This window comes from Buteo buteo, chromosome 23, assembly GCF_964188355.1.
Source record: "Buteo buteo chromosome 23, bButBut1.hap1.1, whole genome shotgun sequence".
NCBI lineage: Eukaryota > Metazoa > Chordata > Aves > Accipitriformes > Accipitridae > Buteo > Buteo buteo.
Genome location: NC_134193.1, coordinates 7,362,439 through 7,387,219, shown reverse-complemented (window position 1 = coordinate 7,387,219; position 24,781 = coordinate 7,362,439). Strand labels below are relative to the sequence as shown.

The 24,781-nt window shown below is 46.1% G+C and overlaps 1 protein-coding gene across 2 annotated transcripts; it reads left to right on the top strand.

The window, feature by feature from the left end:
- Window positions 1–1,354: 1,354 nt before the first annotated feature.
- KLHL12 (kelch like family member 12) lies at window positions 1,355–24,781 on the top strand. 2 transcript variants are annotated; one of them, XM_075055082.1, is made up of 12 exons: window positions 1,355–1,478; window positions 1,708–1,905; window positions 7,427–7,580; window positions 8,383–8,600; window positions 11,174–11,323; window positions 13,121–13,235; window positions 15,683–15,789; window positions 16,762–16,957; window positions 18,187–18,345; window positions 19,518–19,616; window positions 22,638–22,824; window positions 23,184–24,781. In XM_075055082.1, exons 2-12 carry the CDS (start codon window positions 1,720–1,722, stop codon window positions 23,308–23,310), a joined length of 1,698 nt encoding a protein of 565 aa, XP_074911183.1. In that variant the 5' UTR covers window positions 1,355–1,478; window positions 1,708–1,719; the 3' UTR covers window positions 23,311–24,781. The 2 variants fall into 2 exon arrangements, with proteins under 2 accessions (XP_074911183.1, XP_074911182.1); XM_075055081.1 differs by lacking the exon at window positions 1,355–1,478 and having other exon boundaries at window positions 1,664–1,905.

The window sequence follows — 24,781 nt, the reverse complement described above, 5'->3', positions numbered from 1 at the left end:
AACATCTTGGAAAAAAATAAAGGGAGTCATGGATTTTTTTAAACAGATCTTCAATACTGCCAGATATTTCATATATATCCTTGGAAAATCAGCACGATGTGGATGCAGAGACTGATTTGATGTGTCTGTTGGGAAATGAGGAGCGTGAAGGTAAGCACTGTGCAGGCATATGCTGTCTTTTTACCTCCATTACTCCAGGCTGCATCTCTCATGGACTGGTGGTCTGTTCTGACACTCTGGTCAAACATCCTTCTTGATTTTAAGCTCCAAGAGGACTGCATGATGATATAGTCTGACACAAAGTTTCACTTACTGGTACCTGCCTCCAGCACATTAATTTCTGCTTGAACTGGATCTAGAGAAAGAGACGCTGCATGTTGATTTAAAGATCCTACATGGCAGAGCACCTGCCAGTTCTGAAGGTAGTGGTTAACTGCCCTCCTGGCTAAACACTGATTTCTCATCTCCAGCTGCCAGATCTTGCCACTCCTTTGCTTGCTAGATTAGTACAACTAAGGTCTAACAATCCTCCAAACTCTTGTTCCACACGCAGCCTCAAAACAGACTGATCTTACCTCTCTGAGAAGGAAGTTTCTGAATTAATGATCAGCCTCCAGGCCAGGATAACATCTAAACCTCCGTGTACAGATTTCTTAACTCAGAATTTGTTCTACGTGTAGCTGAGAATTTATCTCAAGTCACTAACAATGACTCTATACCGACTACCTAACTACACACATAGCTTCAGGTTTTAAATTCATCCCCAGCCACCTGGCAGGATAGAAACGAGCTTGAGGGGGGGGGGGGAGCGGAGGCGGCAGCCACCAAGAGCTCAGGGTTGTCAGCTGGAGGCAATGTGCCGGAGATGTTCAGTTGTGTGTGTGGGAAGAGCTCAAAAATAGCACTCGTTTAAAAAACCTGGGATTTTAAAGCATTCTTCTAGGGCCTCACTCCTGGTTTGGCTCCGGCCGGGCCAATTCCAGGGTGTTCACCCTCGAGGGGGGACAAAACGGGAAGGCAGAGCGTGGCCCGTGTCCGGCACTCTGTGAGGGATCTGCCCATGCCTCCAGGCCCGCCCCCCCCGCCAAGACAAGGGTCAAATAAATTGTAATATTTCACTCCAACCTCCCCAGAGCTGAGCGAGCCCAAGCCGCTCCCGCCGCTGCGGGCCCGGGCACCCGCCCCGCCCCGCCCCGCCGGGGTCCCGCTCGGCACCGCTTCCTCCCGCTTCTGTGCGGGACCGCTCAGCCGGCCCCGGGCCCCGGGCGGCGGAGGCGGTGGCCGGCGCCGCGGGAGGGACGCGCGGCCGGGGCGGGCCGGGGCGGCGGCGGGAGCGCGTTGCCCGGCAACCGCGAGGCACCCAGGGGCGGGGTCGCGAGGCGCCGCGGCGCAATGACGCCATCGGAGCTGCGCCGCGCGGGGAGAGGGAGGGGGGGGAGGGAGGCGAGGTGTGCGGGCCGGGACCTCTCCCCGCGGCGGTGAGTGCGGCCGGGCCGCCCCGGGCGGGCGGCGACGCGTTTCGGCGGGGAGGCCGCGCCGCGGGGGGTCGCGGGGCGGCCTGCGGCCGCCGGCGCGGCGGCGAGCCGGGCGGGGCAGGGAGGGAAGGAGGGGAGGGGAGGGGCGGCACGGCGCGGCGCGGCGGGAGGGCGCCCCCTGGCGGCGCGGCGGGCGGGCCGTGACATGTGGCCGTGCTGGCTGTGCCCGCAGGTGCCGGGCGCCATGGCCCCCCCCAAGGACATCATGACCAACTCGCACGCCAAGTCCATCCTCAACGCCATGAACGCCCTGCGGAAGAGCAACACGCTCTGCGACGTCACCCTCCGCGTGGAGCACAAGGACTTCCCGGCCCACCGCATCGTCCTGGCCGCCTGCAGCGACTACTTCTGCGCCATGTTCACCAGCGAGGTCGGTGCGCCCCGAGACCGCGGGCTGCCGCCGGCCCTGGGTGCTCCGCGGGTGGAGGAGGAAGGGCCGCCCAGTGCTCGGGCTGCTCTCTGTCAAGCTGCTCGGCAGCCGGGCCTGGATCCCCTCGTGGGGGCCCGGGATCCCCCCGTGGTGGCCCTGCGTCCCTCTGCGTCCCCTCGTGGTGGCCCAGGGGGGCCCTGGAGCCCTCTGGGTCCTCTCCTGGGGGCCCTGGAGCCCCTCGTGGTGATTCTAGGTCTCCTCGTGGTGGCCCCAGAGCCCTTTATCATGGCGTGGTGGGAGTTACCAGCTGCAGTTGGGACCGTGGTCCTGAATCATTGTCTGCTGCGTGACCAACCTGTGCACCGGAGAGCTGCCGGGCTGAGCCGGCAAACTGGAAGGCTCTGATACATTTACTGATTTGTCTAGTGGTGGTTTATGGTCTTCGTGCTTCCAGGCATCTTTCTTGCAGAGGGTACCAGCCCCACCTAGGGCAAAGCTGAGTGAGCAGTGGTGCGCACCTTAGAGCGGGTGGTGAATTAAGGCAGCCCTTTAAAACTGAAATAGAGGTATTTAACTCATGTTCTGGTCTCCCTTTCGCACTGGCTGATCAGCTGGTACATGTTGGGTTGTGCTGTTGTTCTTGCAGAGAGGATGCAACCTCTAGCACTGGGCTTGGGGGTGAGACTTATAAGCTCCAGTTGCTGCACACAGCAAATCTCGCTTGTGAGGACCTTTGCTCTCACAGTACTTACTGTATTGACTCATACTACCTGCATGCTATTTTTCTGAATCACTGAGAGGTAATATTTGAGCTAAAGGTAGCACTCATTCGTATTGTTAAACATGAGATACTTTGCCTGGCTTTGTCTTTTAGAAGTTTGAATCAATCTTTGTGGCTTTTTCTTACAGAAGATGCTTTCCTTATTCTAGCAGCTTCCCCATTAGCAGGGAGAAAAATTGCTAAGTAGCTCAAAGGTCCTAAAGACCTCCCTGCTAGCCCAGCAGTCCTTGCAGGAGAGAATAATTTTCTTCATTGTTTTATCCGGCAATGAACACTGTTGGCAGAGCTGTCTGTGTGCCTACTTCTTTCAGTGCTGCTTTCAGAGCAGGTGTCTTAGTTTTCATAGTCCTGTGCAAAACCACCAAAAAAGAGACATATGTAGACTGACCACATACCGATATATTTTCTGTCCATGTCTTCATGAAATTTGTAAATTTGTCGGGTTTATGCTCTTTCTCTGCATAAAGAAAATTTAATTAAAAAAAAAAAATACGCAAAGCAAATTCAATCCCTGGAGGTTGAAATTCTCTGTTTATCAATAGCTTCAAAGGTGCACAGCAGTGTAGCAGACTGTCTCTGCTTCTTTGTGTTTGCCTCTATGTTCCTGTCAATGCTTTTGACTTCCTGGACTTTTTCTAGGCAGTCTACAGAGATCTGATCACTCTGTGTGCTACAGAACACTCTTTGTGGCTGCTAACAAAGGCTGAGGATTGGTATACTTTGGATCTAAGCTGAGATCGTCTCTCCTTCCTTCTTTATACTCTCATTTTAACTGTAACATTGTAGTGACCTTAATTCATAGATGTAATTCCTCCTAGAAAAATAAGTGTGCCCAGTGGGCATGATTGCTCGATCTCTCACGCTCCCAAATTGCCGCTGCTTTAAGGGTTTTACTTCTTTTGCTTAGTTTGTATTTCTTCCAAATTTGCTTTTTCATATGGAAACCCCAAAATGACAAACCTGCCAAGTGGCACACACAATTACCGAGTGTTTGTGAGAGCGTTCTTTCCAGGAAATGACAGCTTGGTAAGCCTCAAAGTGGACCTGCTTCCTATGTGTATCAATGGCAAGTATGTTGGTGAGTGTAGTGGGACAGTATTTGGTCACTCTCCAAACACTTGTGGGTACAGAGTGTTTTGGCCATGGCTGTAACTTGAGGGAACTCAAAATGCCGTATTGCATAATGGACCAGCAGTCTCTGCGAGGGCTTCCTTTGCATTTCCTCGCTCACCTCCTGTGAATCTGGGGATTACTTGGCTAGCTGTAATGCGTGGCTTTTGTCAGACGTGGGCTACACAAGGCTTTGTTCAGAACTGATCCCTGGCTTATGTCCACTGTCACTCATGATGATACATCTGTGCACAGCCAGTGTAGCACTGAAACTGTCATCAGAGATTATCATCATCAAGAACTGTGTTTGCCAATCCATGCATCTCTGGTTTCCTTCTTTCTCTCACTTCTGACTTTAACATTTACTTTAAAAAGTTCTCAATCTTACTTAGTCTTAATTTCTTCCCATTTTCTGTTCCCATTTTCCAGAATGAGAGAAGCCACTGATCACCTGTTGAACCCCTGCCTTTTCACAACACTTCTTTACCCCTGTGCTGAATAGTGTGGGAAAACTGAAAAGCCCATCAGTTTTACCTACAGGCTTCTTCCTTGTAGTGAAAATTGAAGAGCAGTTTTAGTAAATGCTCCCCTGGATCCTAGTTCTGTACTGACATTTCTGTCTTTGTTTGGACAAGTTAGCATAATTCAGGATGTGTAAGAGCTGATTGTTGGCTCCACCTCAGAAAGAAACTAGTCTGCCTTCTCTTGGAGGGTATGTTCTAGAAATTGAAGGTGTTTTTTTCCCCTAGAACTTGGAGAAATATTCTTATTCTGAAAATAAACAACTTCTATTTCCAAGTTCTTACAAGGTCATCTTCACTGTACTGTAAACGCCTTCCAGGATGCAGTGAGCCACGTATTAGCACTGTCATGCCAGCATTTCGTTTCCCCTATAGGTGAGAAGAAATTGAAGGGGTTTATTGCAATATACTGTTGTGCATCTGCATTAGTGAAGGCAAAACCAAGAAGTGGCCTTAGATAAGAAAGTGGATCCAAAATTTTAGGCCTATTCTCCTGCAGAGTGAGTTACATGATTTATGGATGGAATGGGAGACATCGACATTGTTTCACAACAGAGCCATGAACTGCAGCCCTTGCCTTAAGGTTTTCAGCAACGTAGGCATCCTGGGATAAAAATCCTGCTGTCTCCAAGTGACTCACCTTAATTATGGGAAAGTGTTTTCCTGGATGCTGCAGTTGATTTCTGGATCTGTACTGCTGCATGCTTTTTATGATGTGTTAAGAAATATGCTTGTATTAGGGAGTATCAATCCCTTAGGGCTTTACTTCCTGCTGGTTAGCAGAACTCTGATATTAAACAACAAAGGGAGAAACTAATCTGAAATTCTAACAGTAGAGGTGTAGAGAGATGTCTCATACCACTAAACACCTACAAAAGGAAAGCTGCTTATACTGTTTTGATTAGCGTTGTATGACCATAATTTTGCATTGCTTCTGAGTCCAAATATGTGGATGTATTGATAAAAGAGGGACTCTGTCCCAACAGCACAGCGCTAAGCACTCTACAGTTCTCTAACACTGCATATGCAGTCTGGAGCTACAGCTCAGAGTCTTCATGGGATGTTCAGAATCAAGTTGTCTCCTCTCTGATACCCTTCTTTAAGGTATGATGCTAGGATCCCAAGTTATTCTGCATCACATACATTGTGTACCTGAAATATTTTCTTCCTTCCAAGCAATCTTAGCATGTGAGACAAATAACAACCAAGCAGTGGAGTGTAGCAGAGGTACAAGGAAAGCAGGAGGTGATTGTCTCTATAGTATTAGTGTTGTCCCCATGGTTTGTGTTTTGATCAGCAGTATAAAGAGAGTATGTGCATGGCTGATTATTGAATATTGGTTGTGGGGACAAGAGCTTCTTTACCAGCTCCAGGCTGATCTGTGAAGAACAGATGTCTACAGCTTCTACCTGATGCAGTGTAATACATTACCAGGAGGTCTGGTGCCCTTGTAATCTGTCAATAGATGTTTGTAACTTCCTATCCTCTTTCTTCTAAGTATGTATGGTCTACATCTCCATTTGCTTGTTGGAATCATATGAGCATCTTGTCTGATCAGTTCTGACCTTTGGTGACATCTGTGTCCTTTATCTGTTGTACCAAACAGCTTAGTCTTGTTTTGGAAATGTTTTGTCTAGCCCAAGTTAGGAGCTCATTTTGGCTTCTAAATGCAATGCATGGCCTGTCATACAGCAGGTCAGACACAGTAATTTGCTGTTCCTTTCTGACTCTGGATGCCATAAAGTTCGTTCACTGTGTCAACAGACTTGAATGGCCTCTTCCCTCAAATTACTTTGAGTATCACCATTACCCTGTGTTTCTCTTCTCTACAGTGAAGCGTATCTCTTTGCATCATAGAAATGGCTTAGTCTTAGCGGAGACATTTCTTTTGCCTTCTGCTGCTGTGTCATCAAATGCCTCTGCAGGAATATCTTTGACTGCTCTTATTTTCTCTACTGCTGTATTACCTCCTTTTTCCCCAACTGTGGCAGATTCTAAGCCAAGTGATCATGCTTCCTGTTCACTGAGTCTCTGCTCAATCTGTCTGTAACCAACTTCAGGCTCATTCTTGGCAAGAAAAGTCAATGGCTTTCATCTGAATCGTGCTTGCACTGATACTGACTACTTCTTCAAAAGTCATGGGAAAAAAGGTTGGTTTTGCTGCGTGCTGCATGGAGACAGCCTTCTGAGGTCCATTCATACTGATGAGCTTGCAGCTATGTGCAGGGTGTGATTAGTGAGTCCACCTGCTAGCCCATTGTTCATGAATCATCAGATGCTGTGCCAGCAGCTTCGTAATGGATGCACTGAACCACAAAGCTGATGCTTTGTGAAATATAATCTCAGTTTTGTAGCTATAGAGGTGCAAATTTGGTGGCTTTGCAGAATTTACTGTTCCCAAAGATTGACTGTTGAGAGGGTAACATTCCTTGGAAAAAAAATTTACTCCAAGATTATGTATCTTGGAGGTGATAAAATGGTCAGGGAACAAAGTAGGATTGTATAAGTACCATTACTGTATGTACTATTGTTTTCTTTTCAAATGTTTAAGCTAAACCTACATTTAACCTTTAACTCTGAACTTTCTGGCCTATAAATAGTTATCCTTTTTAGGAACCTTTATCATAAGCTTGCAGAATGGATCAGGAATTGACCAGTTAGGAAAGAGTTTGATTTGGTTTGATTTTAGAGTAGAGTGGTGAGATGGGGACTCCATGTACACTGCAGTGTGTCGTACACATCCAGCCCAGGGAGGAATCCCCCTGGACTGTTCCTTGTAGTAAAGATTGGAGTTACTGCATGGAGGAGGGAGTTTAGTTGCCTTGCACAAATGACACATGTAATTTCTGCTATCTCTAATCTCAGCTTGCTTGTTTTACAATGCAGTTTGACTGTTCTCCTGATCCCTAATGAACTTTGTCTCTTTTACTCACCCCGTAAGTGAATTCTGTAGGGAAATTCCCTCCTTCCCTTATTCTTTCAGTGAGCACAAGAAGAGAAGGGACAAATCTCTGTTGAAACCTCTCGTGACAGATAACATTTTAAAAAACTGCTGACTGTTGTTGGCCATTACTGAAAAATAAACCTTTGTCTCCCTTCTAATTTACAGCTCTCAGAGAAAGATAAACCCTATGTAGATATCCAGGGACTGACAGCCTCCACCATGGAAATCCTGCTAGATTTTGTATATACAGAAACTGTTCACGTGACAGTAGAAAATGTCCAAGAATTGCTCCCAGCGGCATGTCTGCTTCAGCTGAAAGGTAATTGCCAAGTATCAGCACAAATTGCACGATTGGTGCTGTTTAGAGATTTGGTTTGTCTGACCTTCTGTAAATGGAAGACAGATTGTGGGAGGCATGATATTTATAAGTACTTATGTCAAACTTCTTCTGTTGTCTTGTGCGCTGTGGTCTTATTGGTAGAGGAACTGACTTGGGTGGAAAAAAAGATGATAAAGCAGGTTATTGTTCCATGTTTTGGGCTACTGTATTTCTGCATGAGAATTCCCAAGAGGAATTGTGGGCTGTATAGCACATAAAGGTTAAAGCTCAGTCAACTTATAATAATAAGCAAATCCTACATGTCATTTGACCTGCCATCATAGCACATCTGGGTTGTTAACAAACTGGTTGATGTCATTGCACATGCACCTATGGAGCTATCCCAGGCAATTATCCCAAATCCCAGGCAACTATCAAAAAGACATCGGAGAAAACCTAGAAATCTGGTATGTCCACTAGCATATACATTTTTTGTTTATAATCCATGAAGCTGCGTACAACTCACATTTGAGTCTTTTCCTAGTATGTCAGACTTATTTAGTTTTTGCGTTTAAATAGAATAGCCAGAGATCAAAACAGCCCAAACACGTGGTCTACTGCTTAGTGTTTTCACGTCCCTCCAAAGAAATACTTGCATGTGTGTGTTTCTGTAGTATTTTTAAGCTTATTATTTGAGTTGGATTTTCATTATTGTTTAGAACTTTCTTTTCTGAAGCCCTTTCCAAAGCAGTGGATTGATAGTAAGCATGCAGTGCTCATTCACCCCTCCAATTTTCCGTAGGTGTGAAACAAGCTTGCTGTGAGTTTCTAGAAAGCCAGCTGGATCCATCAAATTGTTTGGGCATTCGGGATTTTGCTGAGACACACAATTGTGTTGATCTAATGCAAGCTGCAGAGGTCTTCAGCCAGAAACATTTTCCAGAGGTGGTTCAGCATGAAGAGTTTATCCTCTTAAATCAAGAAGAGGTTGAAAAGCTCATCAAGTGTGATGAAATTCAGGTAAAACCTGAAAAGTACCGTTACTGTGCAAAGCATTGAAGTAAAACATTGAAACCAGTCAGAAATCAGCCCATACTTCTAGGGTGGACTTCTCACACAGTTCCTGAATTTGAAATTTAATTTCCAGGAAGCTGCTTCTAATTTTTTAGCCATGTAATCTGAAATTGATCAGTAACATGTAGCTTCTGTGTAAGAATTTGTTGTCACACAAGTGTTTCTTGCAAGTAAGACAATCACAGTTAGTTACCTCTGCAAAGTTCTTGTTCCCTTGTCTCCTCCTTTCCCTGGAGGAGATTTCAGAGGTTACAAAGACAAGTTGTGTCAATGCATACATTTCAGAAATACACCCAAGACTTTAACTTCTATTTGTAGACCTTTGCATGCTACTCAGCAGCACAAAGAATGCATATGTCATCCCAGGCATTTGGGTGTCCTCTACTTCTACAAGCAACAGAATGCATGATGGTTCGGGGTAGTCTGACTCTTCAGGGAGTTATATGCAGATTTAGTTCCCTTAAGGTTGGTTTCTGGAGGATTTACTATTTGGCTGGCACCTGTCAAATACTTTTTTCCATGACATTCTATGAATTAGTTGAATGTTCCTTGGTAATGGGGAGGGGACTTGATTTTTTTTATTGAGATGGACTTTGTTGAGAGTTGATATTTGCTTCAGTTCTAAAAGAAGGGATTGAAGCATTCTTAGAATGCACTCTTAGAAGCAAACCAATGTGAGTGATATCTTTGGTGGAATTCCTGAAAAGCCAATACAGGGGTAGCCAGGGGACAATTCTTGATGTATGCCTTGAAAGTGGCCTTCAGCCAAGCTGACATCCTGTTGTTAATAAGCCTGCTTGAGAAAGAGTGTGCAAGATAGCAGTGAAAGACCTGAGTGTATTCGGTGTTTAACAAGCCGCAGCTTTAATGCTGTGAGGGTTTGAGCTCATGTGGGTTGTAGTGAGTACTGTCATAATGCTTCTGGACAGTGAAGAGGAAATAATGAGGAACTTGAGAGTGACCCAGCTAAACTGATCAGATGATCCACACAGGCAAAGTAAAATTCATTGTGGATTGGAAGGACTGATTCAGGCCTTGCAGACACACAGCAAGGTGTGCATTCATTGTAATACCTTAAGAAGGTGAAGGGAGGAAATCTAGGTGTTGCTGTGCCAGTGCAGAGGTGGTGTGCTGTATTAGAGGGTACTGAGGGAGCACCCTCGGAAAATCCCCTGGCTGTTAGAGAAGTATAATGGCAGGTCCTCGCTGTGATGCTGTGTGTAGTGTTACTCATCGTTTATCAGAAAACAGAAATGATTTCACGAACAACAAAAATGTTAAATATATCAGAGGACAGTCAGTTCAGGAGGGAATAAAACGATGTGGGACTATTGCATTTAAGGAAGAGGTGGGAAAAATTGGAAACAATAAAGTACTCTGCTCTCCTTTTGTGAGCTCAGCTTGTCCTTTCCTTGTAATTCAAATAAAAAGAGGCCATTTCAAATTATACTGTAACAAATATAAATCAATGGCTTGGAAGAATTGCCTTACGTAATTAACCTCTGTGGCTCACTGCTTCAGAACTTTCTGCAACAGACGGCTTCAAACTGAACTTCAAAGTGGTCCAGTCATATTTCGGCGGGAAGGCTCAATCCTCATATTACAGTATCTACTTTTATCTTCACATTTAATAACAGTTGACAGACCTCATGATAATAAATTCATGTCTGATTTGCTTTTACATTGGATGATCTGAAGATGTGCAAAAAGAAAACTGAGCCTAAATAATATATTACAGAGCTTTTTACAGTTCTTTCGCTTTTGGTAATCATAGGTGTCCAAACCTGAGGAACCTGAGGTTCTCTAGAGGTATCAGACATAAATGGTTTAATCGGTGTGATCTCTGGAAGTGGTGTAAGTACCAGCATGTGCTGGTCCTAAATGGAGTGAGAAATAAACTAGCCAACAAATAAATTAAACAGTAGAAACAAACAGTAATATTCACGCCCTGAGGTTCTCCACTCTGAAATCCAGTTGTTTATGGTTTCTTAAATGTGGATTGGAATGAAAAAAACCTTAAATGTACCTGGTATGGCTCAGGTGTTAAAGGAGCAGTGCGTGGGCAGGGGCTGCAGGGGGTTAAGCGAGACACTGCTCCGTAAAAAGGAAACGAGATTCTGATCATCTTTATGATGGTACTTTGCATTTTGCAGGTCTGCTGAGAAGTTGGGGGAGCTGCCTTGCTAGTTACTGCCTGTCACTGCGCTCTCTCACCAGTGGTGGCTACCAGCTTCTGGCTCTGCTGTGTACCATAAAGCTCTGGCACTCGTACTGCCAGTTGTTGATCTCAGCTGTAAGGCAAAAACAAATGCAGTTTTAAGGGGAAAAAAAAAAAAAGAGGGGATTTCATAGTAGTTGTAAATACTGCTCCTGGGAATTTCCATAACAGACTCTTACTTGAAATGTCCTGCTCTCTTGCTAGCTGCGAAGCAGTGTCAACAGCCTGGAAGTTGTCTGTTCCATGGCAGTAGCTGAAATATTATCCTGCAGTCTGATCAGTGTGTGCTTCCTCTTTCCAGGTGGACTCCGAAGAGCCAGTTTTTGAGGCAGTTATAAACTGGGTGAAGCACTCAAAAAAAGAAAGGGAAGCATCACTGCCAGAACTGCTGCAGTACGTGCGCATGCCGCTTCTCACCCCCCGCTACATCACAGACGTCATCGACACCGAGGTATAGGCAGCCTGGGCCCATGGACACAGAACAGCTGGGAGCCAGTATCTCTGTGTGATTGCCATGTTCCCTAGTTAAACTCCTACTGTCCTAACAGAACATGTTAAAAGCTGCTTTCTCTGCTGATGCTTTTTGATGCTGACACTATGGAGTTGTCCCTGTTCAGCAGGAGTGCCCAGTGTTTTATTCAGAAGTAGTTTGCTGTGCCAGCAGTTACAGCATCCTACTTTTCAGCTGGAAGGGTGCCCCATCCAGAGCAATTAGTCAGTTGTCTCCTCTGATAGATGTAGCACCTTTCTGTTGTCATCCATTATAGTTTCTAACAAGTGCTTTCTGCCTTTCATTCATAAGCACCAGCAGGTCTCCTTCACTAGGCTGAAGGCTGATGGCATGCCATCCTAGGGAGGAAATGGCTCCTCAGAAGTTTAGGTGCAAATGGCAAGCATGTACCTTTGAATGAGAAGGACACCAGCTGTGTAGGTGCCGGGCCCATACAGGGCTAAGAGCTGTATCTAATACTGCTTCTTTGTGTGGCTGGGGTGCTGCAGAGGCAAACGAAAATGTGGATGATGATAAGTGATAATTAAGCTTTTGCAATGGAAGTTTAATTCCAAACAAGAAGTGATGCTGCCCCCATGAAAGGTTTGACAGGAAGGCACAGAGAAATTCAAACCAGTGTTCTGGTTTGATGGCGATGTGAGATAATCAGTGGTTACTAACCCTTGTCACCTGACAGGTGCTGAATAACATTCTTCTCTACATAGAGAAATGGCTGATTTAGCAACATTCATCTCTAATGTGATACAACTGCTTTTTAGGGATGTTCTTAAATAAGGGCAGCTAACAGGCAGTTAATTTGTGCCAGAACTAAAATATGTTTAGTCAGATTGTTATGGTCCACTTTAAACTGAAATTTAAACTAATGTGAAAGGGACTGGTACCAAAACAATTAGATCTGTTCCAAAACCAGCCTAACACAGTGTGTACGGAGGGCTTCAGGTTTCTTACTGCACAGAATGGCCTCTCCAGTCTGGGAGTGACACACACTGGTGGGACATCATCATCTCGGCATGGAGAGCAGAGTGTTGGCCCTGCATGGCATCATCTCTGAACACCCTGGCCTTCTTGCAGAAGCACCAAGAACTTGTAAAAATAAATCTTAACTTATTGCAGCAGCATATAGTGCCAAATGCCCAAAAGGGAACTGAACGCAAACATTCAGGGGAGGTTGGTCCAGGCCCTCAGCCAGGGAGGGGAATTACACAGCATTATGAAAAGAGAAGATGAGACTGTCCTTGGGCTGCAGGACCCCCCCACTTTAAAGAAGACCTTACTACTTCAAGCTAATAGATCGAGCTAAACTGCTTCATTGTGCTGTGCTCCTTGTTTCTTCTTTGATGGCAGGTGCATGCTGAGAGTTGATTATGTGGGGCAAATCCAGCCAAACTGATCTCAAGTGTAGTTTCACTGCCAGTCCCCCTTCTCAGCCATACTTCTGCTGGCTTAAATGTAGCAGAAGTGGCTTTTCCTTAGTTTTCCAATATAGTTACTTTCATTGTGGAACCTGCAGTGTCAGACTTTGTGTGAGAATTGAACCATATCTTTTCAGCTGCAGTTCAGTCTTAAGTTGTCTTTGCATTTCTTTGTGTGCAGTATTTGCACCATGACGCTAATAGCCACAGCCTGCACACAAGGCATTTTTATGCTGTCTGAACTGACGAGCATTGGCTTTAGGACAGTTCTTATGAGGGATCTTAAAATACATTGCATGCACCAGTGACTCACGTTTTTCCTCAGCCTTTTATACGATGCAGTCTGCAGTGCAGAGACCTCGTAGATGAAGCTAAGAAATTTCATCTTCGGCCTGAGCTTCGGAGTCAGATGCAAGGACCCAGGACAAGAGCACGTCTAGGTGAGCAGCAGAGGAAGGGACGCTGAGAAGGTCTGGGGCGTTGGCAGGTATTGTATTATACACCATGTCTAGTGCCTTGTAGTTGCACTGAAGTGCTTCACAGCAGTAACTTGTCAATCCACAGTCCCCAGTGGTACAGGAAAGGGACTAGAGCAAAGGACAGAGGTATGTTTTTTTCAGAGCACAATTGCTTAGTGGCAGTGTGGAGACTAGTTGGTTGCCTTTAATCCTAGGCCTCTGCTGTAACCATAAAACCAGTTTTCTGAGTTGTTGGTGCCTCCAGATATGTTTGTCTCAGCATGCAGCTGCCCATGAAGTGTGGGAAGAGTTTCTTCCTGTCTAAAAAGGCAGGTATCAGTGTCAGAAACAAAAAGCTGTGAGGTGAGAGACAGCTGTGTTACAGTGAAGGCAAGTTTTCAGCAGGGAATCTCAGAGGGGAAGGCACAAGGAGGGAGATGGAGAGGTCCCTCTTTCCTTTCAGATGTACTTTTTTTTTTTATTTTTCCCCTAGTCTTATTAAGGCAAATAAATGATGATTTCTTCCTCTATTTCAGTAACTCCTACCAAGCACAGTCACTGAATGGTTAGGAAAATGCTTGGTTTAGGGGTGTAAGCACTTGAGAGCAACATAAACAGTAGGAATGACCTACAGAAGAAGGAAAACTATTTTAATGGCTTCTTTATGACTATGGCTGTTCCTCACATGATGCCCCCTTTCTTATCTTCAGACTCACTCTCTCAGGACTGTCTCTGCCATGCCTTTATCCCGCGCACACTCACAGGGCACTGCCATCAGTGCCAGCATTGATTCCTTTTCCTGCAAGCAAACCTACCTGCATGTTCTCTGGTGCTGCTGCTTTTGTATTGGAGAGGGACCCTGAAAAAAACCCTTCGTGGCCATTTCCTGTTATTGACAGTGTTTTAGGGGACAGAAATAAGTTTAACCACTAGAGGAGGAGGGCAAATTAGGTTTGTCAGAGAGACACATTGATTAAACTTTTTTGGCCTGAAGGGAATGTTATTATGATGTGATTTGACCTCCAGCATAGTCCAGGCCACAGCATGTCTCCTGGTTTTGTGGGAACATCCTACATTGGTTTCAATGACATGCAGTTCAGCTCAACCTGTCATTTTAGAAAGACACATTTCACTTTGTTCTTAGTTGAAATGCTTCACCTGATAAAGGAGACATCACAAAACTGTTTTATTGTTTAATTGTACAGGTTAAAACTGTGCACCTTATTGCTAAGGTCCATTTTCTGGATTCAGCCCTACCTTTTTTAATTGATTCAATACCATCTGCTGTCAGCAATGCTCCTATCATGTGTCACTTAAACTGTGATCAAGTTGTGTATTAACTTTCTATGGGATAAACTGAAATGATTGCACTTTTAGCTATTAGACTGTACAGGAAGCTTTCCAAGTTGTTGTTGTTGTTGGAGCTCTTTTGTGAATCCTTCCCAGGTTTTTTTTTTTTCATTATTATTCTTCATCTGAGGTGGCAAATGTTTTGCTTTGTGACAGACAGGGTCTTGTTAAATCTTTGTTGTTTGGTGTTCAGTCCTTCTGCAATGAAAAGCTGGACAGTTCTCAACTCTAGTAAAACTTCCTGTTACAGAAAGGGCCCAAGGGATCCAGAGGATGCTCATCTATTTTTAAAACCATGATAGAAGCCTACCTTCAAGGTAATCATTACAAGGGAAGTTAAAACTCTCCAGGTCACAAGTCTTATTTAACTGTCAGGGAGAAAATAAGAGAAGTTCAGGGACCATCTCAGAGAAAGAAAGTAGAGGGAAGGCAACTTTGAAATAAAATACATATAAATGTATTTTATCATTTATGAAACAAATGAAATAAAATACATATAAATGTACATATAAAATACATACTGGGAAAATATTAATTTTTCAGGCTTCAGTCAGCCTGACTTGTTTCTCGGTGAAGTGGTGAACAAAGGTGCCATCTGGTCTGGATGTCACTTGCAAATGAGGGGAGAAGGCCTTGTTTTGTGAGGAGGCTGCAAGAAAGCAGCCATCCTCCTTCAGCTTTCATGGGGTGGTAAGAGGTTTGGGAAAAAAATCATGGAAAGAATACGAAAGAAGATATAAACGAGCCAACTTCAGCACCTAACTTAGCCAGCTTGTCTTCTCAAAGTGTCTCTAATGTTAGGAGGAATAGCTGTCCAGCAGACAGCTCCTAACACCTGAGTTAGTCTTACTGCCGTGCACCCTGGAAGGGTTTCTCTCTCTTCTTCCCCACTGTGGATAGAGGGAGTCCAAATGCCTGTAGCCAGGTTAGGTGCCTGCTTCACAGCAGTGATGAAAACGGGGATTTAGAGGCAGCTTGTTGCACCAAGGAAGGCTCTGTGTTTCTTTGAGTGTTTCCCTGGAGGTGACCCTTTGGTTGTGAAGGGATTGACTTGACTTTGCTCTCCCTTTTTTCTCTAGGAGCTAATGAAGTCCTGCTTGTGATTGGCGGCTTTGGCAGCCAGCAGTCACCTATTGATGTTGTGGAGAAATATGACCCAAAGACTCAGGAGTGGAGTTTCTTGCCAGTAAGGAACCATTTTTGACCACCACTGGGTTGAACAGGCTGTGATCAAACACTGATCCTGTAGTATCAGCTATATAACATTCCTCTTTGGGCTATCCTTTGTGTTCTGCTTAGAATTTCTGACAGAAATTCTTTAGAGTTGCTAAGATTTATATAGTGAATGCTGAAACTGCTTCACATTTGCGGATTTGCTAAGTAAGCTTTGTATAAGAGGTGGTTGTCTCATTTCTAATCAGATGAGCCTACAGAGACCCACATCTTTTTTGTGGGAGTGAGAGCTATCATGTTTCTTATTGAAGTGGTGTTAAGCTTTAAGGCTAGTGATGATAATTGAAATGTCAATAGGAATAGTATAATCAGTCCTGCTTTCAGGCAGACTGCATGATCTCTCTGGTTTCATTGTTTCTAAGCATAACGGGAGATAGTAAGGAAGAGAGAATTCCTGCACTGAGGACTATTTCTACCCAAATTTAAAATCACCTTTATCTGTGTGAAATGGTGGAGAACTGCCTCCTCTTTAATATCGCTAATCACGGAAGACCCAGTATCACCTGGTGTCCCAGAATTCTGTTCTTTTTTGGATGCTAAAAGCTTCAGGTATTTTCATCAAAAATTCTGAGTCTCCACATTTTCCCATTAACAGTCTCTGCAGGGAGCCAGTGGGAGGCATGCAAACGTCTGAGATGCATCAAAGATTCAGTAGCAGCATAAGATAAATGACATTTAGTGCAAAATGTTTTAGTGCAAAGAGACCTGGCCATGAGAAGAGAGCATGGCAGAGACAGAGTACAGGCAGAGGAAGGCAGACACAGTCATTAAGGCTATATCTTTTAAATCCATAGTGTTGTTTGCCTCTGTGGTAGTGGGGCACTTTCCAAAAGAGCAGCAAAAGAGGATGGAAGAACAGCAGTTGGTCTCCATGCATCATTGTTATTTCCTCTCCTTGACCTTTTTGGTTTTCTTACTGTTTTAGAGCATTACCCGTAAGAGGCGTTACGTTGCTACAGTGTCCCTGCATGATCGGATCTATGTGATTGGGGGGTATGATGGTCGCTCTCGTCTCAGCTCAGTGGAGTGCTTGGATTATACATCAGATGAGGATGGTATCTGGTACTCTGTGGCTCCAATGAACGTACGGCGAGGCCTGGCAGGAGCAACGACCCTTGGAGGTATGTACTGGTCACTGTACTGGCAGGGTAGTACAGCCTGTTCGGTTCTCGTCCTGAAATGCCCTGAGCTGGTATGTGCCGAGTGGGATGGCTCCGAGGGAGGAGGTGAGTCTGAAATTCTGCCTTCTCATCATTTGGATGTATAAGTGGAAAACTTGCCCACATATCCTGAGAGGAGCTCTGCCTCCACTTCATTTTTATGGCATATGTCTGTGCATCAAGGGAAAGGAACGCTATGATGGATTATGGAGTGGGAAGCTCTCGGGGTGGTGACAGTGTCGCATATTACTGAGCACAGGACACCAAGTACAGCAGTAACCATCCAGCACTGGAGAGAGGCTGAAACTGGAGCGTGTGCAGAGAAGGATTCTTAGGACAGGCTTGGAAGAAGAAAACTACTGAGCAAACCAGAACACTTCAGCTTGCTTATGCTGGCAAAGCAAAGGCCAAGAGGAGATGTGATTGTTCTCTATGAGTATAAGTTGGCACGAGAAGGAAATGGGCAATATAAGAATTGAATAACAACAAATGGTTATAAACAGGTCAGGGAAAAGTTGGTGTGGAAAGGAGAGGAAGTTTTCTAGCCACTAAAATAGCAGTTGCTCTAATGAATATTCTGTGCTTTAATGCATATATTAGAATATCTTCTTAATATTGGTTAAGTCTTATTAAGTGTTATTTAGATTGTTAATAATCTATTATAATGAAAATTCTGTTAAAAATGCATCTGCTTTGAAGATGACAGATTTGTGAAAACATTGCATGAATTAGGTTCTCCAGTGTAAGGGACTGATCTTGATGATCCAGACAAGTCTTTTGGATCTTCTTTCCTTTTGCTACCTGTGTGTTTACTACCTTGTAAGCATTTACTTGTGGGAGGCGCTGACATGATGCTAGTGATAGGCAGGGTTTGGCAGTGTTTCAGTAGGTTCTGCAGCATGGAAAAAATAACTGGGGCATGTGTGTTCCCTTTCATCTATCAGCAAGAAGCAGATGTAAGGGTCAGATGGGTTTTGTGTGTTTTGTTTGTTGGCTCTATGTGCAGGCTAATGCAGTGAGCTCAGGTGAGGAGGCTGGGTTTGTCTCAGCTCCGAATGTGCCAAGATCCATAGTTTTTCCTGTATTTTGCAGTCCGTGTTGTAGTTTTGCTCCATCTGTGAGGGCCTTCTTGGTCCATGTGCATGCTTGATACATGACTCGCTGAGTCCAACCTCTGTCTAACATTGCAGACATGATCTATGTTTCCGGTGGGTTTGATGGAAGCCGACGTCACACCAGTATGGAACGATACGACCCTAACATTGATCAGTGGAGTATGCTGGGAGACATGCAGACAGCACGGGAAGGAGCGGGTCTCGTTGTGGCTAATGGAGTTATCTACTGCCTCGGTAGGTATCCTTAGGACCTCTAGGCATTCTGCAAATACTTGGTTTTTACAGAAATGACAGCGCAGATGCTGTCTGTGGGAAGCACCAATTATGTCACGTCCAGGTAGAAGAGAAGGTTTAACTTCACTGCACTGGGCACTGCACCGCTCTGTTGGCAAACGCAGCCTGTCCTCACTGTTACCATCGCAATGGCTTAGACTGGAGCTGCCATATAACTACAGTAAATGCTGTCAGAAGCAAATTGGACACAATCAGCCAACATTTGAGGGATGGCTGAAGTGCAGGGGATAAGCAGTGCCAGCTGAGGTTTACATGGACTGGGCGGTGGCTAAAATGCCCTACAGATGAAGCAGATAGCCACAGAACAGAGGGTCCATCTGCTCCACACAAAGCAACGTTGGTTGTAGTGCTCCAGAACTGTATGCTGAGCCATATGTTTTCCAGCTCCTCTCTGTAGCACTCGTTTCATTTTCAGAGACCCACACCAACTGTGAATATGGTGAAAGTGCTAGAGGGCAAATCACTCTGAAGACTTCAGTAAGCTTGTTCTGTAGGTACACTTTCTGGGCCTTAGAAAAGGCAGGCCCAGTGCTGTACCCACATTTGTTGCAGTCCTGTTCCAGTGGAGTCACAGATACTGGACGCTGGTTTATGGGTTTCACTTCCCTCTCCCAAATTCCTCTTCCTCACACTGTCCCCCGAGGCAGATGCTTCTTTGCTGAAGCTGCACAATGAGATTTCTTGGTATCCTCTTGTGAAACAGCTCCATGTAGCCTCCTAGCATCAGCTGGCAGCTGTGGGCTGCAGCACACAGACCCTGAGCCAGCACCAGGTCTAGAAGCTGTACATCTGCTTTAGTGGGATGGCATCAGCATGCTCAGAGGCAGCTTTGGGCAGTGCAGTACTAACCTGGTTGTACTGGTTTGGAGAGGTGATGCTCTCTCCCAGCATGGCCCTGTGCAGTGCAGGGGCATAGCTCGCTCTGACCTGGCTCTGGCCTGGCCTTGCAAGCTGCAGGGATCCTCTTTGTTCTGCCAGCCCCAGCGTGCTGTGAGTTGTGCTGATTGCAGTGCAACACTGTGCTAAGGATGAACCAGGCGTGTTATTGCTCTCTATGCAGAAAACATTTTCCAGAAGTCAGACCCATTGTTTGCTCCTGTATTTTGTTTCAGGTGGCTATGATGGGCTGAACATACTGAATTCTGTAGAGAGGTATGATCCCCACACTGGACACTGGACAAATGTCACCCCAATGGCCACTAAGCGCTCAGGTAAGAGCCGACAGTGCCTTGAGGTCAAAATGTTTTGTGCTGCACTGAGGAAGCAGTCACTGCTGGTTTGTTCTGCTGCCCTGGAGGACGTTGACTCACCCCAGTGGGTGGTTTGACTTTGAGAAGGGATGATTTTAGGATATGCTGACTTAACTTCCCAAGAGAAAGATTAATTTTCACATGGCTGATGTCTCTATCCCATGCTAAGATGTGTATAGAGGAATATGGGGGGGTTATAGGTTACAGGGTGGGAGAGGAAGTCTTGTGTGACTTCCATAACTAGGAACAGCACATGGCTTGGAGAAAAGCTAGCAAGGAACGAACTACAGACCATAGTGCAAGACAATGGGACAGTTTGCTAAGTTGGTGCTCGTCAGCTGCACAGGACACGGCAAAGGCAGGAGTGCTCTGGCAGGCTAATCCTTCACCTCCTCTCTGCTTTGTGAAATGTTGAGCCGCAGCTCCTGGGGCAGCAGTAACACAGAGAGCAGCACTGCCAGAGCAGTGTCACTCTGCAACAGTCTTATGCTAATTACTTGAAACATGGTGCAGTCACACATGAATTACCTGCGACTAACTCTTATTTTGTCTTTCCCGCTTGGCATTCTATCTAAGCTTTAAGTTTGGCAGCTGTATCTAGGAGAAAAATATAGTTTAAATCCTACTTTTGGAGTAACTTTCTGTCTCGGCTCTCCTTCATTTCTCAAAGGAGTTCTTGTGGGGCTCGTGCAGCTCCTGTGTGCTCAAGTGTTGGCCCTCTGCTATCGCACTGTGCCTCAGGCCACCTGCCCCAGACCTTTACGGCCATGCTAGCGAGCAGCCATGGCCTTGCTCAGCCACGTGTGGATGGGCAGGATGCTCAGTGCCTCCACAGCTTTGTGGTTCTCAATGCTGTAGTTCTGCTGTGCTTACAGGCTCTCTTCCAAAACCGTTTTGAAGTTGCTTTTTCTCCAGTTCTTTCAATAAATGCCCTTTACAATTAGCGTAGGCAGCATTGTTTCTGTTTGTTGTCTGCTGCAGTGTTCTGGTTTAGGGACAAGTGCTGGTTACTCAATTAAAACTGGTCTCTGTTCTAAACACATTTAAGCTTTCTTGTTCCTGTAGTGGCATTTACCAAAACCCCAAGCTTTAAATACTTACTCCTGTGACAGGGCTATTCCTGTTAAGTGTGGGTTGGAAAGTATTTCCTATATGCCAAGAATGGATTTGATTTAGAAGTTGGTTACTTTCCACATCCGGGAAGACCCCCCATTCAAGCACGAGAGAAAATCTGTGGGTTTTCCTATGTCAGAGGCAACATGCAAGACCTATCCACGGATCTCTAGAAAGCTTAAGGATGAGACAGTTTTCCCCAAGCGGTCTGTTGTGTGCACCAGAGAAGATGGCTTTGGGCAAGACCAAGAGCAAAGAGTTCAAGGGGAAAACCTTTTATAAGAAGGGTTTCCCAGGTCTATGCTAGTTTCCCACAAGACTTGGAGGCTTTTGGTAGCAGTGCCTTGGCCCGCAGAGCAGGTTCCTCAGTATCAGAAGTGAGCAGGAACGTTGTGAGGCTCTTGACCCTGGCACTGGCTCAGCCAGGTTCCTTCCTTAGTGCTGTGACCTGGAGCACCAAGATCTGAAACAGGGCTGTGCCCAAAAACTTTTTTTGACCCACGTTTTTGTGCTGCTGCTCTGTGGTACTAACACCCCTAACTACTAGTAGCTTAGATACCAGTTGCACTTGCAACCTCCATCCTGGTGACCTTGGACCCTCTAGAATTTATTTTGCCCCAAGGCTTTGACACTCTTTCTAGAGTTGTCTGCATGCAGGTCTTTGAATTCCAAGAAAGACCAGGACTAAAAGTAATCTTGCCTTTACTCACAGAGATTGTCTCCACCTTGTTTCTTTTCATCTCTCAGGACAAATTCTGGAGGTAGGCCACCCCTCAGAAACCACGGCCGTATTGCATTGCTAGACCCAACTTCCCTGATTAGGCCTTGGTCTGGTCTCTCTTCTCAGCCAAAGACTTCCTCACTGAAGCCATCAGAGAGCCCACTGGGGCACACTGGCCACTCCCAGCTGTTTTGGTGCTCTCAGCAAGGACAGACAGTGAAAGTGAGGTTACATTTAGTGGAACAGAAAGTCTCTTTTACCCTGTTTGTAGAAGAAACAGATCGGTGCCCAAGAGCTGCGGGGTAGCTGGCTTGTTTCCTTTGGGATATTCATCAGTGCAATGTGTTGACGGTAACAGCCTGGCAGGGTTTACTCTGCTCTTGAGATGCAGCTCGAAACAGCAACAGCTGTCGGCAAGAGCACCTAAGGCCAGTAAGTGCATTGTTATCTTACTGCCTTCTTTGGTGCTTTACCTGAAGGGGGCTGCAGATGAGGAACAGAGGCTAGCATGGGTTTATTTTCTGCTGTTGTCATAAATTCCCAGTTGGGCCAACTGCATTATTGACTGCTTTTACTGGGTCAGGTGAACAGATCCTTCGATCACTTACGCCTCTGTCACTGTGCAATGGACACCAGTTTTCATTTCCCTGTCTCCCAGAGGAGCAATGTCAAAGAAATCCCTTCTCCAGCTTCACATGGAGCAGCGTCATTCTCCTTGCTACAGCCAGGGGCTGGGTGACACCAGGGAGCCAGAAACACCAGAGAAACCTGTCTCCGTGTTGACAGAGTCCCAGCCAGCAACCTGCCAGCAGAGCGAGCCTTGTGCTGGTCTGTTCAGGGAGTCGGGGTGTCTTTCAGCCAAGGTGAACATCTCATGTTGCTAGTGCTGCCCTGGCTGCAGTGTTGCTCAGTCCCCCTTATGCCAGAGATTCAGCAGCATTTGGTACAGTTACAGCTTTTCATGTATCGTATTGGAGACAACAACAACAGAAGGCACTGGGTTATGACAGCTCTTTTGTGGGAGATGTAAGAAAACATCCTCTGAAGAGAGAGGAACTGACCTAGTTCAGGCTTGTAACGGCAAGCCCCAGGCATGGTGCTGACAGTGTCACTCATGGGTGTAACTGTGCCATCTTCTCTCTCTCCAGGGGCTGGAGTGGCTCTGCTGAATGACCATATTTATGTAGTTGGTGGGTTCGATGGGACAGCACATCTCTCCTCCGTGGAAGCCTATAATATTCGCACTGACTCCTGGACAACTGTAACAAGCATGACAACTCCCCGCTGCTACGTGGGGGCCACCGTGCTGCGGGGAAGGCTGTATGCAATCGCTGGGTAAGTGGCTGCCCTGGGCTGCAGAGGGAGATGCCTTGCACGTCTGTTTGCTGGAAGAAGCAAGTTGAGGTGACGCAGCCTGCTGCCCTGTCTCAGGTGGCCTCTCCTCACATTTACATTTCAAGCTTTATGAGAGGAGAGAGCCCACAGAGTCACTGTGCCCAAGCTAAATAGGCAGCATGATGGTCCAGGGCCAAGACAGGCAGGAGAGTGGCAGCAGACAGCAAAAGGGAACCTAATGCAGTGGTTTCATTTCAGTCTGTTCCTGCTGTATGCAGCTGTCCATCCTCCCAGGAAGGGCTCTGAACGCCTCAACGTCTTCAGTGGCATCCCTCACCTGTAACTTTCTCTCCTTCCAGATACGATGGCAACTCACTGCTGAGCAGCATTGAGTGCTATGATCCCATCATTGACAACTGGGAAGTGGTAACCTCCCTGGGGATGCAGCGCTGTGACGCTGGAGTCTGTGTCCTTCGGGAGAAGTGATCTGGAGGGAACTTACAAAGGACATCCTAAAAAGTCTCGGCTGGAGGAAGAGTCCCAAGTGATTTGCAGTGACTGTTCTTGAGAGTCGTGGATGCTGTGGAAATAGGCACCAGAACAGCAGCTTTCTGTGCTGCTTTTGACTTGAGCATGTGCATAAACGTGTTATCTCAGCAGTCATTTGAAATCGGGGGCTCTGTGTGAAGCTGGAGAAAGGTGGTGAAGTAGGTCAGGAGAAGCTGCATTCTCTGCTGTTCCTGTGGCTAAGTCTATCAGCAGAGCAGAGATGGCCCCAGCCTTGGTGACAGCCAGCCTGATGAACGCTTCTAAGGACATGTACATACACAACTGGGTGGTCTCTTCAGCCACTGCAGGACCACACGGGTCCTCTGGTTGCTCTCAGCCATGTGGATGTGTGAGGTGAATCCAGCTGCTCTTATGTTCCAGCTTCAAATCATCTTGTACATACTGAATGTTGAAACATGCTCCTCAAGCACACATCAGTGCAGAGCCAAATTGAGTGAGCGTGTGTAAGAGGGTCCTGCACTGTAGCTGTGTCTGCAGGTTCCTCACAGGTCTGCACACAAAAGGAGTCGCAGATTAAAGCTGTCAACTACTGAGACCCAAAAGCCTGAGGCTGCAGGGGGCAGAGTGCAGGAGGAAAAGCTCATTGCCTGGTGTAGAAGCAGGTCTGCAGCAGTTGTGCTCAGCAAGGTTCATCACATCATATTTCCCTCAAAAAGCTTGACAGATCCAGCTACAAAGCACTGTTTTCTGGCAGCAGGAGCCTTGCTGTGATGCGGCAGTGCCTTTGCTCCCACCCCTGTGGGGAGATCAACCTTGTAAAGGCTGAGGCCCTGAAAGTAGGGACACAGTTCCTACTATCCCTGTAGATCTTGCTGTTGAGCAACTGGGGTTTGTCCCTGAACAAACCTCTGTCCAGTGCACCCACATCAGCCTTTCAGTCAAGTTCATTGTGTTGATTTTCCTTTTAGCTAGGATTTTTCTGCTTCCAGGGCTGATTTGGAGTGACACCCATGATTCTGTTTTGCCCTTTGTTCTCAGCTGTTTCTTGTCCTGCCTCGTAACTCCACATCTTCTTACACTAGCTATCCTTCGCCTGCCCCACAAACCCCAAGTGAGAGCTTCATCACTGGCTCACTAGAGCACTCTCTCCTCAGCATGTCTCCTGCCTTGCTCTGTTTCTGGGAGCATGGGCTCTCCTCCGCCATCAGCTTGGCCCCTGCAGTGCCTGGGCTCTGTGTAGTGCTGCTCATTGAGCTTACTGCTGACTCCTTGCTTGGGGGACAGGGTGGGATCAGGGATGTGGTAGCATGACTTAATTATGCACTTTCAGCCAATGCTCTGACTTTCTGCGTTTGTTTCTATCACACAAGTGTTCTGTGGTTTTGTTTCCTATGTTTATTTTTTAATGAAAATATAAAGAATAAAATATTTCCTGAGCCAGTGGGAA